This window comes from Cupressus sempervirens, chromosome 1, assembly GCF_028749045.1.
Source record: "Cupressus sempervirens isolate cs-2001-9-10 chromosome 1, ASM2874904v1, whole genome shotgun sequence".
Lineage (NCBI taxonomy): Eukaryota > Viridiplantae > Streptophyta > Pinopsida > Cupressales > Cupressaceae > Cupressus > Cupressus sempervirens.
In genome coordinates, this window is record NC_143118.1 from 730,580,165 (window position 1) to 730,600,780 (window position 20,616).

General features: G+C 35.2%; 1 protein-coding gene across 1 annotated transcript in view; it reads left to right on the top strand.

The window, feature by feature from the left end:
- LOC149580004 (tagatose-6-phosphate ketose/aldose isomerase, putative (Mog1/PsbP/DUF1795-like photosystem II reaction center PsbP family protein)) overlaps positions 1-20,616 on the top strand; it is a 116,914-nt gene that overhangs the window by 37,558 nt on the left and 58,740 nt on the right. The window contains exon 4 of the mRNA XM_089788327.1: positions 17,125-17,182. Coding sequence (XP_089644453.1) covers positions 17,125-17,182 — 58 coding nt within the window. The remainder of the gene's footprint in view (positions 1-17,124; positions 17,183-20,616) is intronic.

A 20,616-nucleotide genomic window follows, 5' to 3' on the forward strand; every position in this document is an offset into this window, starting at 1 on the left:
CATATGTGGATTATGTCATGAAAGGTGACGATCTTTCATTGATGTATTTGTGAGGTCACTATTGTAAGGTGATGATTTTGACAATAGCTTGACCTGTTATCATGATTGACTACATTAAGTTGCTGTCCCGGAGTGTCGGATATCATGATAACAAATGTATAGTGATAGACTACATTAAGTTGTCCAGAATGTGTTGGAAATCATGATACTAAATTTTTTGTTCTTGAGTTCTTGATCTATTATTATGATAGACTTCATTAACTTGTTGTCCCGGAATGTGCTAGAGATCATGATAACTAATGTATTACGATAGACTACATTAAGCTGATGTCCCAGGGTTTGTCGGAGGTTGTAATACTTGTCATAATGGGAACTACTTTGTTGTCCTTGAGATCAAGGTTGTTATGTGATAGACTACATTCAATATTGTCCTGGAGAATGCCGGAAATCAGATAACTCATATCTTTCTAGTATATGATATTCTTGTTCATAGGCATCTTCACTTTGATGCTAGTTCTCATATCACAAGAATGTCAGATTGATAAGATTCTTCAAAATCGGATTACCATTTTGTGAGATGGTTATGTTGTTTAAATTCTCCCTTGTTAAGAGGGAGAGTTGATGAAATAGCATTAGTCGGATTATATCTGATTTGATGGATATATGTTGATATCCTTAAATATGTCATTCCAAGAATATCATATTGAGATGATATCTTTCTATAAGCTTGAGAGCATAATGTGTTTCTATAACAATCCTCCCTAGCTAAGAGGAAGTGTTAATGTTGTAGCATCAGTCCAATTGAATTAATCTAGAGTTAATTCCATATAGTTATTGGTTTTTGATTAATCATCAATTAGACACACACACAAATATATATATATATATATATATATATATATATATATATATATATATATATATATATATATATATATATATATATATATATATATATATATATATATATATATATATAATTATTGTTAACAACGTCTAATGAAATTAACTTACCATAACCAAGATTAATTAAAATAGAGACATGTCTCTTCTACTCCTATTTATATGCATCCAGGTCTGCACTTGGAAAACACGTAACATATAGATAGTACCATTACATTTGTACTGATCTTGAATAATCAACAATTTAGACAAACCAAATGATATATATAGGTCGTTGTTATTGATATTGGAATTCGACTTGAACCCATATTGGGAGTAAGAAAAGAGGTTGATGCACGCATGTTGTCAAACTTGGAATTAAAATCGATTTCCAAACTGTTGAAATCCCTCCCTTTCATTTGTTCTTGGCGTCAGGTTTTGACTATTTTCTTCATTGGGATGTTGAAAAGATGGGTATCAAGTTGGAACTTACATATAGATTCTTGTCCATGGGAATTAAGATAACTATGTATGTTTCGAATGTGGTCTGCTTTATGTTGGAGCCAATTCATCTGATAACAATTTTAACTGATTTTATATCATTTCCTTAGTTTGATGATTCTGCAAGTTAATTAAGAGTTTAGCCTATTGGGCTGAGTAGAGGGTAAATTCGTCATTCTTGGGTCTGATCACACCTTTTTAATCAAGAGATGAGTGTTTTTCATAATTCCTGTCTCTGTGAAGACTATAAGTGGAAGAGCACGACTATAGATTTGTGAGAAGAATATTTCCCCTTTTAATGTTTTATGTTCCTGTAATAGATAATGTTACTATAGCATAGAGTAGTCAGGAAAGATAGGTTGTAAAGTCCCCCAAATTGATGAATGTGAACCTTTGATGAGACCATTCGAGTTGAATCTGTCCATGAAAGGTTTTCCAAAGAGCACCTTTGCATCACTTTGATTCCTAGAAAGCCTGATTTAGGATTGCTAGAGGAGCAACCACGGGATGTAAGATAATTATTGATAGAGTATGAAGACAATATTTGATAATGTACATGGTGGATTACCACCTATAAATAGTATTAGTCATTGCATGGATCTAATTCCAAGAGCAAGTTTACCAAATAAATAAGCACACCATATGACACGTGTAGAGAATGAAGAATTGAATAGACAAGTGCATGATTTTTTTAGGAGTCTAATCAGAGAGTGTTTGAGTCCTTATGTAGTGTTAGCACCTAAGAAGGATGGAGAATGAAGAATGTGTATTGATTCTAGATCAATCAACAAGATCATGGTGAAGTATAGATTTCTTTTACAAAAGATGGATGATATTATGGATTGTTGAAGTAGAGCTAAGCGTTTTACCGAAATTTATTTGAAGAGTGTGTATCGTCAAATCAGAATTAGAGAAGGTGATGAATGGAAAATTGCAGTGAAGACAAGTGAAGGTTTGTATGAGTGGTTAGTGATATCATTTGGTTTGATCGATGCACCAAGTACTTTCATGAGGTTAATAAATGATGTATTGAAGTTCTTAGGCAAGTATGTGATTGTGTACCCAGATGACATTCTGATTTTCAATAAGGTAAGAGAGGATCATTTGTTGCATTTGAGACAAGTGTTTCAGAGATTAAGGGAGGAGTTGTTGATCAATATCAAGAAATGTTCCTTCATGAAAGAAGAGATAGTGTACTTAGAATTTGTGATTTCACTTGAAGGTTTGAATATGCATCTTGAGAAGGCAAAAACAATTGTTGAGTGGCCTACACTAGAGAATGTTGGAGTGGTTATATCATTTCATGCATTGGCTAGTTTCTATAGGAAGTTTACCTAGAATTTCAATTCAATTAGTAGTCCTATGATAGCAACCATTAGAGGTAATAGAAAGGAGTTCAAGTGGGCAAATGGAGCACAAAGGAGTAGTTAAAGCAAAAGGTGACAGAACAACCATTGTTAGCCCTACCTAATTTCGGAAAAGAATTTCAAGTGGATTGTGACGCAAGTGGAACTGCAATTGGAGCAGTATTGAGTCAAGGTAGACTCGTTGCTTATTTCAGTGAGAACTTGAATGATGTAAAGAAAAGGTGTTCAATTTATGGTCAACAGTTCTATGTCATAGTTCAAGCTTTGAAGAAATGGAGACATTACTTGTTACCTAAGGAATTTGTGTTGTACACCGATCAAAAAGCCTTAGAATATTTGAGTGATCAAGGGAAGTTGAATTAGAGATTTATGAGATGGGTTGAGTTCTTGCAGAGTTACATATTTGTGTTAAAGGATAGGTGTGGTCAATCAAATAAGATGGTTGATGCATTGAGTAGAAGGAATTTGTTGACAAAGATGAGAGTGGAAGTGCTTGGACTTGATAACTTAAAGACTTTTTATGAGGATGACACTAATTTTGCAAGACCAAGGAAAGCTTGCAAAGAGCCTATTGTAACTGATTTGAGTAGATGGTTAGATTGTTTCATTCAAGATGATATATTGTTCATGTTGAATAATATGGATCATTTTCTGCAAATGTACTATCATGGCCATTGTAATTGATGATGTCCAAATGCAGATTTGGTTCTCATATAAATATGAGAGGAGACATGTCTCTATGGTGTAATCATCATTTAAATAATATTATATTAACATGAATAATAATAATATGTATAACAATATATAATATAATATATATGTTAAATACTATGATATATAAATTATATACAATAATATATATGTATTATATAATATATTATATATTATTAACGTGGATAAGTATATATAGTAAATGATGATTGCCAATAAAAATAATGTATATCAAACTAAATCAATCCGGCTGAAGCTACAACTTTAACACTCCCTCTTAGTCAGAGAGAACTGATATAGAACACATTATGCTCTCTAGTATATGAAGAGATATCATCTCACCTTTTATAACACACAATTCAAATAAATTCCATAACTTTAATATAAGCTTAAACACCACCTTAGTTGTGGTCTATAATAGTAACTATGTCGTGGTGTCTGACAAGATCCGGCCCAAAGAACCATAACAAGTTGGTTATCATGGTGTCTGGCAAAATCCAACCCAAAGAACCATGATGAGTTAGTTATCATAGTGTCTGGAAAAATCTGGTCCAAAGAACCATGATAATAGGTCTACCATTTATAAGATAGCCACCTTACAATGGTTATTTTTGTCTGTACGTTATCACGACTTTCAACACTTTGGGACAACAATTTAATGAAGTCTGTCATGATAACAAGCTTGCCATTTATAAGATCGTCACCTTACAATGGTTACCTTTTGTTTATATATGTCAATGAAAGATCGTCACCTTTGATTACATATCATATGTGAAATAGTAACCACCATGAACATAGTTAGAGGGTGGTACAAAGGCGTTCACCTTAATTTTCTCTCACAAAGAAGAATGCATAGGCATTCACCTTAATTTTCTCTCGCAGAGAAGAATGCATTATAAGGAGTTTCACTTAGAACTTCTCCTTAGGTCCCGATCTGGAGAATGAATTGCTTCTGTTGAATCCATATCCGCTATTGACTAACTCTGCTGCTAGTGGTGCTGGCGGATAAAGGGCTGAGATAGGAAAGGAAGGTACACTTGCAAGGTGAGCTGATGGGTCTCGATGTCACCAAGGTGATGGTTAAATAGGTGGTGGGGTCGACTATCTCCACCCTAGGGACGCCCTCCCCCTCTCCCATTGGTCGAGAGGGCTCACAAAAGAAAGGTAGGATAGGGGCAAGGCAAGAAAGAAATGAGAGCAGATGGGTCAATGAACTAAGGAGGAACAGTAGAAAACGACCCTTGTTTTGGATTTATAGCAAACCCAACTAGAGTTTATGAATGTACACTTCCATTATGCCTACCTAAAATTTTATGGGCTATGGAGCATAGGGTGGCCCCATGTGAATGCATAGGGTGGGCCCCTATAGAATATTATGGCCCTATCAAATTGTGGGGACGAATAGAATCACCCCTTCTTGGCCCCTATTATAGCAGTTGAGTCAGCAAGAAAACTTGGTTTTTGATTTAGCCGATGCATGCAGAGGGCGAATGGCTATGTAATTTGAGGGGCTCGGCCCTACTATTCTAGTATCGCCTATAGAATGGTAGGGGGACCTAACTCACTAGCATGCCATTTTCTTACCCAAGGCTTGACCCTGGCGCCCCACTCATTTGCCTAAAAATTATAGGGCCGTTGTACCTTTTGATTATGGTATTGTATTGTCAGATCTGAACATAGGTATACTTCATCCATCTGCAATATCTTTGCTAGGTGTTTATGGAATTATCATAGCAGGTTGCTCTAGTAATTAGTGGGTGGTTGTTCGGTCGCCTATGATACTAGGGCTGATGGGTTCCTATAGAGTCCTTCCCCTTCCCCTTAAAATATAGGGTAGGGTAGGTAGGGATAGGGATAGGGACATCTTCGCTTCTCTCTATATGTAATTTAGTGAAATGGTGGTGGTGATGCAGGATGCTTGCTGGGTCACCTGGGTAAAAACTACTAGGGGTGCTTTGTAGGGTCATTTGCTGATTTTGGCACGGGTGGAGAACGAACTCGATCACCCAATTCTCAGATTGTGGTTAGACACCAATAGTTGGATGCTAGTGCCAATAGTGATAATCCTGCCTTGTAGCCCATACAATTGTAGGTAGGGGACTATAGAATGGTAGGGGCCAACACCTCATAGCCCATAAAATTATAGGGATCTACATTAGAATGGTAGGGCCCATACCAATTCATACCTACCTAAAAAGATAGTGGTGGAGATGCAAGCTAGGACGGGAAGGGATTCAGGGGCTATGGGACTGGTATCATTCCTGTTCAGTTAATTTGGAAGTTAACGAATTCAAATCCCTAACTCTACCCTTGCATCGACACTGCTCCTTTGCACCAATTAATTTCTTTCAAATTATTAATAAACTAACAAATACATATGATGGAATCAATAATTATGTGGTAATATATTTTTAATAAGATAGTGAACAAGCTCTATTATATATGTGACATTAAATGATTATATATAACGAAATCAATAATCAAAATTATTAAATAAAGAATAAGAATAATATCTTGATCCAAACTATGTTTGGTGGAGGGCAGTCATTTCGAATGTCATAATACGATCCAAACTATGTTTGGTGGAGGGCATTCATTTCAAATGTCATAATACAATCCAAGGTATGCTTGGTGGAGAATATTCATTATGAATGTTAAACTAGATATTTTATAAATGATATATGTTTGCATGCCATTAAGGGTGAAACATTTAGTTAGATTTATGTTGATCTTACCAATTCTCTTACAATTATTACTATCCCAATTTAATCCTAATGGCGGGGACATTACATTGTAACTTTTCGCCCCATAGACCCTTTTGGTGGTGTCTAGTTGGACATTAATAAATCATCTTATCTTATATATGTATGGATTTATATATTTGTATGAACATGCCCAACTCCTCCAAAACAATTCCGTCGTAGTAGCATTTTGTACCCACATACCTATACTTGTACTCGTTCCCGATTCAGCAATTTAGTTTATTTGTGTTGTGACTAGGTAGACATGAAATAGCAGTCTATGTTGCTCTGCGTAGGTTGATGCAATTTCAATGATAATATTAGTGTCATCTTACAATATGCCTTTGCAATTGTGACTATTGAAGCATGCTCTGCCTAATATTGTAATCCAAACTACTTTTAGAGCTTGCATCCTTTTCTGTTTGGTGTCGTGCTTCTTGTTGGTCCTTGAGGGTGACATCTCAAAAGACATCTAGTAAGGTATTCACAATAGATCAGAAAAACATTGTTGTAGCAGGGTTTTTCTTCCACTATAGGTGCCTCTCAGGTCATCTAAGAGAGTGATTTGCATTCGTTTAGTGCAGGGAATAAATCCCAAATGCACGATGCTCCAAAAGCATATAGAATATCAATTGAGGTCAACTTTGTGCTAAAATCAGCCAAAATTTAAAATATGTCGGCCTAATATGAAGTGCAACTTCCAATAATATTTATTTATGAATTATTATCATTATATGATAATCTTCAACGTCGGGCCCAAGTAAATCTATTTGTTTCTCATTTATGAAATTAGTATTGGCTGACCTTGCAAAATCAGAGACATCACAATAAATGGGTTCTTATGCAAGTAACTGATCTGCAGTGGCAATAAATTATGAGACATTGGTTGTTTATGCTCCCACAAGAAAGATGTCGATCTAAACAAAGAATTGCTTGTATAAATGAAATCTTGTAGATCGCAAGACATGACATCTTGACAATTTTTGAAAATTTGTCAATCCAATATGGTTTCAAAGAGACTTCACCAAATTGGGATAGATGGTAGAATGAGGGGGATATCTCAGCTCTGAAATTGCAATATCCCAGTGAATTCCAATATGGAATTATAAGACAAATGGATTCAAAAGTTGATCAATCTTGATGTTGCTCTATTAATGTAGATATATGTATGATGTTTAAGCTAATCAAGACAAACTAGTTAGCTAGCTTAGAATAGCATTTTAAAGGATTAATTAAAAACAAGACTTTATCCAGGAAGGGTGGCACCACAAGTTTGCCACCCAAAATGGTCCCCCCATTGCAAGGCTAACAAGCTCACGAGGGACTGTATGAACTAATATTGAAACTTGTGAATAGGTCTAGCTTAAGGAGGAGACATGACAGTCTCCCCTTCCCATAACTGCTTGCCCACAAGCTATGTCAGAGTAGGATGTTGTCATGTCCCCATTTAAAAATATAATTTAAATAATAATTAAATAAATGATGATAAGAAAATCATATTCAAATATAGAAATAAGAAATAAAAATTACAGCCAATAGTGGCATGTTCTGATGGTTAAGTTGTTGAGTTGTTATCCTTGCCATCAAGGTTCAAATCTAATGGGGATGAGGTCCCTTGCTTGTGCCCTCACTGGTTCATAGCTCCAGGTCAAAGTGTTTACCCCTCTTAAAAAAGAAAAAAAATTACAGATATAATATTATCAGTAAAATAATATTTAGTATAATATTTAAAACAATTAAATAATAATAAATTTAACATGAATAAATAAATAAATAAAATTAAATAGAAGAGAATATTGTAGAAAGTATGTTATCTTTGTAAATAAGATTTTAATAGTAAATACAAAATTGATAAATAAGAAATAATATAATATAAATTAACTAAATCTAATAAAAAGTCAAGAGATGTAATAAAAAGATGCGACTCTTTAAAATTAAGGTATAAAAAGGAAGAGAGTTCATTTTAAAGAGTAAGGAAGAAGAGAAGAAGAGAGGAGTTAAAGAAGGATTATTAGAAGAGGAGTGAGAAGAAAACAAGTGAACTTTTCAAATATTTTCAATTATGAAAGGATGTGAATCTTAGAAAGGGTTGTGATTATGAGTGGTTGTGACTCTTCTAAAATCCTTGGCCTTGGCCGCTCTCATGTCTCCTAAATTGCTAGATCCACAAATGAAGTGGCCTCATAGTTGTTGAGTGCCTTAAAGAGTGACATCACAATGGACATGTGATAGGTGTTGTTGTAGTATTACTTCGAAGATGTAATTAATGAATCCATGTCTTTTACTTCATTACCTCGTAGTATCCCTCCAACCACTTGTTCAAAACCTTAATTTGTCCATTCATCTAGGGGTAGTAACTCGTACTTGGAGTTAGCCCAATACTTGACAATCCGTGATGTCCCCTTCTAGTTGACATCAGTTAGAAGAATAGATTGGCCTATCATAGACCCTCGTAGGCCAATTAGGTTGGATAGAGGGCCCCTTTGAGGGATGCAGCTTCTTTAGTGGTTAGCATTTTGCAGGATGGGTGTTCGTTTGAGGGATGGGACTTCTTATGCAATAATTGCTATTTATAGTAAGTTTTGAGATGCTTAGAGAGGGACACCTACTATTTTTACAAATTGGGGATGGTCATATGCAGCTTGATCAGGTCAGCTCCCAATCTAGATCACATTCATAATTGTTGTGTATTCATGGAGATATTAATGTTTATTTGACTTATATAAACATTATTGTTTAAAGCTTATATCTTAAAGCTATAATATAACTTTATAATTTCACTCAACTTTGAGGGTCTATTCATCATTGGAAGGGAGCCAATTGAGCAATTGGTTATAAATGAAAAACTTAATGAATTATTAAAGGATTTCCTAAGTTTGAAATAAAATAACATTTTAAATGTTATTTAAAATGCTTTTAGGGGAAATTGTACTTCTTGAGGAAATATAAGTATTTGCAAGAGAAATCAAACTTCATCATGTGGATTGTTTGGTTTGATATGTCTTTTCTAGAGCATTGGAGTTTGTGAGAAACCAAGGGTTTCTGTAGGTTCTGAGCTTATCAACATTGGAGAGCATTGCTTCTTCTCTATAGCAGCAGTTAGAGGGTGTGAAATATTCGCCCGATATTGCTTATTGGTTGGCTTCATACAAAGGTCATGATTGTGCTGATTGGAGGAATAAATTGTAGAATTATCTGTCAGATTGAGGGCAGTTGATTGAGCAGGTTGGGTGCAACTGTTGAAGGAGTTATTGGCTGGTTATTGAGGGTTGTGTGACCCGCTGTTTGGTGCACATGTGACAGCCCCAGCAAGGTACAATTTTGATGAAGGGTCCCCAAAATTCTATTAAATTATAAGGATGCTTAGGTCTAAAGAAGGATTTGGCATCATCTCTTGTAGATTCTGTTACTGATTGGTGGGGATATTTTTTAGCATTCTTGTCTTGCTTTTTCAACCAGCACTTATCGAAAGGGTTTCTTTCAATATGCTGCGTATGCTATTTGATTGTAATGAATTTTCCTTCTGAAATAATGAAGAAAAACTTTTGAAATCCTCTATTACATTCCTTAGTTGTTTATTTTTCAATTTCCAGAAGTTTATTTTAGCATATGTATTGCTTTTTATTAAAACCCCTCTCAAAGCACACAAAAAAAATTGCAAACAAAACACCAGAAACAGTTCAGCAGTTAGAACCTTGAAGGGTTCTTACACAAGGTTGAAAGATCCATCTAAAAAACGTTGAGGAACCTACTATCTCTATCATTGAATATATCTCTTGCAAAGTGATGCATCCTGAAAATTTCTCGAAAGAACTCCACAACCTAAGCTGCTTGAAACTATTGAAATGGCCAAGAAGCAAGCATACTTGGTCAAACAATCAGCTTCCATGTAAATGCAATCCTTGCCCTGCACCTTGGGAAATCCTGTGATGAAAGTATCATGAAACTCACCAAGATGCACTCCCACTCCTTATTTGAAATGGGTAAAGGTTGAAGGAATCCCATTGGAAAGGAATGCTCAAACTTGTTCTACTAGCATGTAACATACTCCTTGAAAAATAACAGAACAACATCCTTGAGGCCCTTCTGTGACAACCTTGCACGATTCTGCCCATATTCCTTGAGGTATTTAGGATGCCCTTCTATTGGTGACTTATGAACCTCCCTCAAGATGTTCTCTTTCAATTTTGACTTTGGAAACAAGAAAATCTTATCCTTGTAGTAGATGACATAATCCACTACTTTTTAACAGGCATCATTAATTTTCCTATCTATTATTTGGCAAGCGAAGGTATCATTGAAGTACTCTAACAAATAAGCCCTCCATTCACTTGAAACTTGGGACAAAGAGCACATGGCAGGTCTCTTAGAATATGCATCAATAACCACATGCTTCTTCCCCTTTATATTCTTGGTGTTGAATTCATAGGCTTGAATCTTGGTCACCCACTTCTGCTGGCTCTCATTTAAATCCTTCTACTCCAAGATGTATCAAAAGGCTATTGTGGTCAGTCCTCATCACAACTTTTACTCCAATACCTTGTCCTGGTCGTAGATGAAGTGCAATCTCTCTATTTGCTTGAGTTTTTGGCTCTCAAATGTAATGGGGTGATACTCTAATGTCTTCCCTTGATGCATCACACTCGAGGAAAAATGGTTGAGAGAAGTAAAGAAATGCCAAAATCAGGCATGTCCTCATAGTTCCCTTTAACTTGTTGAAAGCCCATTGTGCCTCTTGTATCCAACAGAAAGCACCCCTCTTTGTGGGGTCGATCAATGGGGCTCCAAGCTATGAGAATCCCCTCATGAATCTCTTGTAGTAGCTGCGTGGATCAAAATATCCACACAACTTCATGAGTGTCCTCAAGGGTGACCAATCAAGAATCAACTGTATTTTCTCCTAGTGCACTTGTACTCCACGTGCATTGACGATGTGGCCCAAGTATAAAATCTTTGTCATGCTGGACGCACACTTGGATTTCTTTGCAAACAACTGTGACTCCATGATTCCCAAAGCTTTGCCCAAGTGCCTCAAATATTCTTCCCAGGTCTTATTGTATATGAGTTTGCCATCAAAGTATACCAATAGAACCCTGTACAATTGCTTGTTGAAGATGTGGTTCATGGAAGACTAGAAAGTAGCAAGGACATTGGTCAATCCAAAAGGCATGACCGAAAAACTCATAATGACCATAGTGGCATTAGAAAGCTATCTTGTGAACATATTGCTTTCCCTCACTTAAATCTTGTGGTAGCTGCAACGAAGATCAATTTTTGAGTGGTAGATTACCCCACGAAGCTTGTCCAACAACTCATCTATCTGTGGATGGGATACTAGTTCTTGATTGTCTTTTTGTTTGGCTAGATAGTCGCACATCTTGAGAATTTCATCCTTCTTCACCAACACCACTAAAGGTTTAAAAGGGCTCAACCTAGGCCTAATGTGGCCTATAGTAAGAAGCCCCTGAAGTGCCTTCTTGTAACAAACAAATATTCTAGTCTAGAAAAGAAGAACTATATTCTGAAATAAAGTAGATATGAAAGCAATACTTGAAACCAAAGTATTGAAGTGAACATCTTTAATCCATTTCATTTGAAATTAACTGAAAAAAAAAACCAACTAAATAACTGATTTTTATAGCAATTACAAAAGAACTTAAATCATTACCATCAGTTCTATGATATTTAACAATTACAAGACAAAGTAATGCATAGTAAAGAATTGAAGAGGAACATACATAATCTAATCTGAGGGGTCTCATAATGTTGTGCAAGCCTCAGATTTCGGATAAGAGGAGAAGCATTAGCTTAGGCTTAACCTCCCAACCACGGACCTTATCAATCTTCACACAATCTTTTAACAAGAAAGGCCCTCCCTACTCTGGGGCTAGGCTTGGGGCACTACTAGTCCAGGCATCCGAGCAATACTGGTGTTTAGAATGTACACTTAGTAATAGACGGGCATGCCTGATTAATTGGTGCCACTGACATCATGCAATCTATAGAAGGAAAACATGCCTTTAATGACCTTGGCCAAGGTTTTAGATGGGTTTATGATACCCGATCACCACCGCTTGACTTGACAATAGGGTATATGAATTGGACAAACATGAGCTTACTAGGAAGTTCATTATTTTTAAGTAAATAAGTTATCATGATAGTTCTGATTTTTGTTCTTTCTTTTTGCAAGAATCCCTTTCACCTCTTCACTGCTTTTCATTGGCCATCTAGCCTGGGCAAGTCCTTGGTATTTGATCATTAATGGAATCCATCCATTAGCAGTTCATTGCTGATACTCAGCTGATGCAAAGATGATAATTCATTATTGGCGTTAAGTCATCTTTGACTCAAAGACCTCACTCTTGTTTAATCGAAAATTTGTATCATCAGAAGTAAAGGACAAACTATTCAAAGATAAGAGACAAACATTGCATATTTGTCCGATTCTGATATGAAATAATTCGCCATAGATATTGAATAAAATAAGAAAGTTTGGTTGTAATGAATTGAACATTATTAATTGATTTGTATCATAGATTTAAACCAATACTTGCATCAATTTCTGACATATATATATATATATATATATATATATATATATATATATAAAAGATAAGAGCAGAGGTATCTACGTAACCCGATCAATGATAATATGATTCAGGTAGTCCCAACTGGTCGGCACACAATGTTCTGAACAACAGAAGGCGAAAGCGAATGTCTGATACAGAGAACCCGTACAAAAATAATGCTCGGCTTCACATGCAGTGATGGGAGCCGAGTGAAAAGAATAAAAACGAATAGAAAGGATTCGGATGGAAAGAAGGAATGGAGTTGTATATATTTCTTGGCAAAGAGATACAACTTAAACTTAAGCCATGGCCCAAGGTGGCAGTTAAAACAAGATCATTGGTTTCTTGGTTTACCGATTAAAAAATATGAAAAGGGGCGCCAATTGTACTCAACGTCTCTCATAGAGACTTATAATTTAAAAACAAATATCAAAGGGCTCCTTAGAAGAGTTATTAAAAAGAAGAAATCTATATATATATATATATATATAATTTTCAAAATGATGTCACCTTACTTTTATTATGTCCAAGGTCATACCTATTAAAATACACATATCTATATATGTATATAATTCGGAGAATTATGATTTATCGTCACTTCATATCCTCCTGATGTGTATCTATATGCATGTATATATTTATACATATGTTAATAGAGACGAGCTTGGAGATTTAATGTCATGGTGGCATCATACCTTTATACATATGTGCATATATATAAAAATGTAAATGATGAAGATGCCAACATAGAACAATAAAGATATGAATTTTGATTAAGTTTAAATATATAAAAGGTTTATATGTTGCCCAAGTAGCTCATGTGTGTCCAATGTAGGTAATCTGTTATAAAGTCGCTAGGTCCTTACCAAGGTAGTTAAGAGGCCATACCTGTCGATCAGATCAATGGACTAAAGTAGTGCCCCATTCCATATATCCCGTTTAGCAATGCTTTCTCTCCTTTGTTTGCTCGTGCAACCACCTGTGCAACATTTCCACAATAATAAGTTCTCCGATAATAAATTAGTACCAGAATATAACACAGATAGTTGTAACAATAGTTAACTACCATCATCCAGTAAACAAGCAACTGATAACTCCATCATCAAACATATGACAAGTAACGGCTAACTACCATCATAAAACATATGACAAGTAACTGCTAACTACCATCATCATTAAGCAATTATGCCTAATAATTGTTAACAACCAAGTTGATATGAAACAACGGTTATTATAACTACCCTTTTCACATGATCAAGGAAAACAATAGTTTTTAACTAATCATCTCAACGACTATAATTTATTTTTAATTAGGTCAAAATTTTGGGATGTAACACTTCTCTACCTTGTCCTTGAACTTGTTGTGATGATAGTAAGGAGTCGTGATAACTAGTTTGGATCCCTCTCGTTGATGTGCGTTTTATTGCCTACCAACAACAGAATAAAATATTGAAATATCCTATCCTCTCTTGATCAAAATTCTGTGTATGATAAGATTGCAAGTAAGATCACACAGGTAATTTTCAAGGGTCCTTCTAGGTTGGATAGGCTCAATGGTGAATGTGATATGCTAGTATCACGAGGGGCCTTATCTTATGTTCCTCACGTTAAACAATACTAGTAACCGGAGCTTTCAAATGATACTTCAATAAGAGTACTTTTTATGGGTTTTTCACGAATGTGCATAAAATAAATGAGACTAGGGTCTATACTAATCCTTAGAACTTGTAAGATGAATATTGCTACAATGAAATCTACCAAAATTTTCTTCTCCAAATTCAAAACCTATACAAAATTGGTGTAATCTTCAAGGGTTGTGAAAATAGTTTTCATATCCCAGTGAAGCACCATCAGAACAAACAATGTGCATTAAAGATATAAGTAAAGCATGCACATAATGGCTCATTGCCAACCTTGCACCACTCTCAGGAATCACTTAAGAACAAAATGTATGAGAAAGATAATTCCATTATAACACTATTATGAATCACATTCATCTAAGTACTTGAAAACAAATCTACTCTAAGTGAGGGAACAAAGAGAACATGCAAGGACTAAGATACATTAAGAAATCACCAAATTTCAATTACAACTTTATTATCTTAGTAGCTCAAAAGCAATAATCTCTGAATTCCGTCCTTACAGATGAAAGGTGAGGTCTTTATATAGGTCTCCAATTACAGTGAGTGGTTTGGACTATAACAAAACTGATGGCCTAGATTGTGCCACCTCATCCATAATTAGCGTTAGGGCAAAGAAAGAGAATCTACATTGAATGCAGATGTCCACACAAACCAATCAAGAGAAAACCACTTCCTTAATGAGGTAATGAATGCCCACTACACTAGCCCATTTAATAGGAGAGTGGGGTGAATGATAGCCCACTATACATTAAATCCTCCTTTGCCAAGAATAGCATATGCTTGATCTTATTCCTTGAATGCATGAAATCTTGACAACACTGTCTCCAACTTATCTCCACTGACAATTGGCTTTGGTTCCCGCTTGAACTCTAGGATGGTCAAATGGTACAACCTTCTTATAGGGTACAAAAAGCTCCAATAAAGTACAACCCAACCAAGAAAGATTTCAACCCAACCCATGAACATCAACAACATTACACTCCCTTTGAAATCTCCTTCAATCACCCCTCCAAAACGAAATACGCAATGGTAAAGTCCAACATGTTTGAACTTTGAAACTCCAAAGAGCCTAGTTGTGTTTCCTATATGGAAACACCATGAAATTCTCTAGATTATGTCTCTCAATAACATGGAGAATGTTGCCTACAAGGGGTTTCATCCTCACAAACTAGAGAATTACAATCTCCTCCAAAAATAATGACTATTGAAAATATCAAACTCAACATATCAAATGATCTACACAAAATTGCTCTTAGAGATCTCCCAAAAAGTTCAACTTTTTTCACTTTTCCGTTTTTAATTTTGTAAAAGTCAATTTTATTTTCCCACTGTTGCATCCAAGTGCAAAAAGGCTTCGTACTTTTAATATAAAACATTATCACTTTATAATTGGTGCCATATAGTCCTGTTTATTTAGCGAATTTCAACAATGATAAAGTTAAATATTTAATATAAATTTATAAAATAATAACTTATCATTGTTTTATTTAAAATCATTGGACTCTATAAAATTGTGAGATAACATAAAATTGAATCTGTTGACAATACTAAAAATGGTATTACTACTAGCCAGTTTAGTCAATGTCTGCAACCGACTTACTAAGAAATAGTAAGTATTGGAAACGTTTCTCAAAATCATTCCAAAAAGAGCAGCATGCTCAAAATAATGGTTGAAGCTCAATGAAACATCAAATGTTGCCAAATGGCTGGACAAATCACCTCCAAAGTTTCCTAACCTTAACTCATTAGCCTACGAGAACCAGATTGAATAGGATAATAATCCACCATACCAACTAGTTACGAAGGGGACATTGCACATACATTGTAGGTAGTGGTGTGGTCAAAGCTTTGTATGCTCTCACCTTGATCACTCTAGGATTTAGATGATCATAAAGTGTGGAGGCATTGCACATGCATTTGTTATTCAGAAAATTCAAAATTTCACAAGAATAAAAATGTAGAGTGGTTTATGACAGGAAACTTGCTGCTTTCCCCTCCAATTTAATCTTCTTCTTTGTCTTTCTCACCTTCTTTGCTTCTAAGTGCAGCCTCTCTCACTCTACTATTATTTTTACCTTTTTGCTAATCCCAACATTTTTGCCATTTGTTCCAGATCCCTTTCATGATAATATAGATTTAATGATATAATGTTATAATCTATTAATGATATATTTTATTAAATATTTAAATAGATAAATATAATTTTATAATAAATTATAAATTATACAACGTAGATGTAATAATATACAAATAGCGACTGTTAGTATTTGCGGCCGTCTGTTGCAGCAATTCGTATCACATATCTGGTTCAAACAGGACTTGTATCAGGCTACATAAGCTACATATCTGGTAACATTGCTTATAATGCATGAGTATGCCTATTATTCTTTGACACGTTTTCCAGGTTGCTCAAACACTTTTGTTTCCTATTCTATGGTCCTTTCATGCTTCATGTGGAATGCACACCTTTTTACCACTATTTGTTGTTCAAGCTCACCCTTTTATCTAAATCCCAGATATAACAAAACAACACTGAGAAGACACAAAAAGGAGAAAATAGTAACTTTGAGTTGTACTTAATTGATGATTTGGAGGGACAACGCTGCTTTAGGAATCACATTAGTATCAAAGAAACAATAAGCCTACTGGGAAATTATTAAAAAATGTCAATTTCTTCCTGGTTTCTTATGGCCTTTTTTAATTCAAACAGGCAAAGGATATCTCAGATTTGGGTTCTTTGAGAGAGGCTGCTAGTCTGTTTGTTCCAGGTACTTCTAATTCTCATGTAAATATATTACAAATGGTAAGATTATAATTTATGGTTCTTAGGGTTGTGTGTAAATGCTTGTCCTCCTCTGCAATGATTTTTATAGTAGTCGATTGCATATTAGTCTTTATTTGTCAATGAATTTTTTGTATGCATGACTAGAAATGCACATGATGGAGGACTTCATACATTAAATGTATAAAAGTGTAACCTTTTGGGCAGGACAAAGAATTCTACAAAACCTTAGTTTTAGCCAAAGTGGAGCTAGTGGATGTGTAGGATATTAAACATTGAAATGCTTATGTGCATACCATTCTTCTCATACTCAAAGCAGAAAATGATCATTAGGATTTCAATCATGAAAATCAGCTTGCACGGGTGTAGAATCATCTATTTGAACCTACTTAAGTTATTATCTGTTTTTTGTAATGCTATCTCTATCTTCAATGAAACAAGAGCAAGATTATTTCCAATGTTTTTAAACTGGTACTAACTGTGCTTTTCGTAGATCAAGATTGATGCTAACCAATCAAAATGTGATTTATTGCTAAAAGAAGTTGATGATGGACATGTATCCATGTATCCATAAAAGGAGATAAAGTTAGACCCTTGAAAGGATACACATCATAGGAGAATACATGAGACAATCAGCATCTATCTTCTGAGAGAGTGCTGACTTGGCTAGATCAGAATTGCACTGGGTAGTGGTAGATTTCAGTAATTTATTAAGGAAGAGGTCTGTGTGGACATAGAGGAAGCAGGATAATTTTGAACGGCTTAATATGATTGTAGGAGAGACACAATTTTTAACTCTTTCAGATGATTCAAAATGCTTTTCTGTCTATTATAAGTTTTATAAAGCTAGCAGTATATGGTACCTAGTAGTGTTGTATGAACACAAAAAGGAAGAGCAATGACCCATGAGAGTTGTAAATAGAACCATAAAATAAAGATTTTGTTATGATTGCATACAATTGAATAAATGAATGATTAAAACATTAGTCTATTTCCTTAGTTGGACTTTTTGGATTCGGTGAAAATAATTGCCAGGTCCACAAAACATGGCTTGGAAAATATTCAGCAAAGCCTTCACAAAGAACTCTGCAAAATTTATGCATAGAACTTGACCAATTAAAAAGTTGCTTTTTATTAGAAACACATTTCCTTTTATTTTTTGTGAAATTCAATGAGAAGATGTATACAACGAGACCATAAATGAGTACAAAAGTGTTTTCTATTATATCTGATTGATTCAAATGCAAATTGAAAACAAAATGACATTCTCATGCAGATCGTTGATGGCTGATAGATTGTTCAAAATAAAAATAGTAAACTGTTAATTGTAAATCTAAAGGTAAATACAACATCTAATATCTTCCTATATCCCAATCTGCTGAAAACCTAAGTTGTTGATTTTGTTTTTGGTTCAGGTTTTGTTGATGCGTGTGTTTTGACCCACCAAACAACAGAGAAAAATACTGAAGTATCTTATCCTCTCTTGAACAAAATCTTGTGTATGCTAAGGTTGTGATATGATCATACAATGACTCCAAGGTTTCTTCTTGACTGTGGATAAGCTCAGTGCTTGATGTGATTTGCTGATGATCACAAGGGGCCTTACATGTATTTACTAAGATTCATTTCAAGTCATTGGATGTAGGAGATGTCAAAAGGTTTTGCAATGAAGTATTTTTTGGGATTTTCAAAAAATATGCGGAAATGAAAGGGGATAAGGTTCAAGAATTCTATTTTAATTCTAAGGGCAGTGATAACAACAGATGGTACTCTAGTGGAAAACTTCCTCAATTACCAATCTCCGCTTTGCCAAGTTATACCACAACTGGATGTGAACTGGTGCAATCTTCAAGGGTTATGTGAAAGATTTTCATATCATCACAGACACCATCATAAAGAACAACACATATGAATGACAAAATTTAAGCATATGCATGAAAGGGGTTTAGGCTAACTTTGCACAATAATTTATAATCATTGAGACGTCAAAATTATGTACCAAAGGAATTCGTCAATACACCATCATTTTCTCCATTACAATCTCAACACTCTAAATAAACTAAACTTAATCTAAATGAGGGAATTTAAGAGAATGAGCAAGCACTAAAACACATCAAGTATTCACCAAACTTCAATTAAAACTTTATTTTCTTAGTGGCTCATTGCAACAATCTTAGAAAATCCTGCCCTTACAAATGAGAAGTGGGGCCTTTGTATAGGTCCTCGATTACAATAGGTGGCCCGGATGGAAACAATAACCGATGGCCCAAATCGTGCCACATCAGCCCTAATTAGGGTTAGGGAAAAGTAAACGAATCTATATTAATGCAATAAAGAATTCACTACTGTAATGGGTAATTAATGACCACTACGCATGCTTGCTTGGGAAGAGAGTGGGATGCAATAAGTGACCATTAAGCACATACCCACTATGCATTAAATGCACCTATCCTTGACTCCACCGCCTGAAGGCATGGAATCGATTAAATATCATCTCCGATTCTTTTGTGTTGATGCTTGTGCTGATTCTTGCTTGAACTCCAGACCTGCTACTTCTCTTTTCGCCTTTCCTAAATTTTTTTCCCAAGCCGGTAACAAGTCCTGAGTGGTGTGCATGGTATTCTTTAAGATGGAGAGGTTCTTGAAATCATCTCTCTTGAAAACATTCAGGTGAAAGAACTCCTCCAACTTGCCTTTCATGTTGTCCACCGTTTTTTCATCTTCCACCATTCTTTGTGACAGCAAGGATGCAATTGTATTAGAGACCCCTTGTTTGATGTTGTTGATTGTCTTTCTCCATCGAGTAGATTCCTTGGTGAAGCTCTCAAACGTTTCCTTGGCTGTGATCACTACATTGTACCATCAAAGGAAGTCATAAACATCCTAGTCACCGATAACTCCACCATCGATTAGTGCCTTCTTTAGGGTTTCCATCAGATTCTGAATATCAGCGATCACTTCTTAGTAAATGTGTTCATCTTCCCACAATTCCTCCATGTATTGGATCCTGGAGAGTGCAACCAATGCCCTACTATGAACTTGCACCAATTCTTTTACATGCTTGAAGGCTTCTTCTTGAATTCTTCCAAATCTTCACACCTTGATTAATGTCGTTGATCTTGTGAATATTATCTACTGCTTCAGTTGAAACACGCGTTGTAGGGATAAAGGTTGTACCTTTTTCTCTCACTATATGAGGCAAGTTATTTGTGAATGGACATAAGGCCTTGACTTTTCTTTTCTTTTTCTAGCATCCCTCTTTCAACTTCTTTATCCTTTCTTTCGAAAGCTTGGGTGGAATCATCAAATTCCTCTATGATTTGCTTATGGGAAGCATGGCCAAGATTGATTGCCATGACATGGTACTCATTTGGACTAAATTGATCCTTAGTCTTATCAACTATATGAGTTGCAATTTGT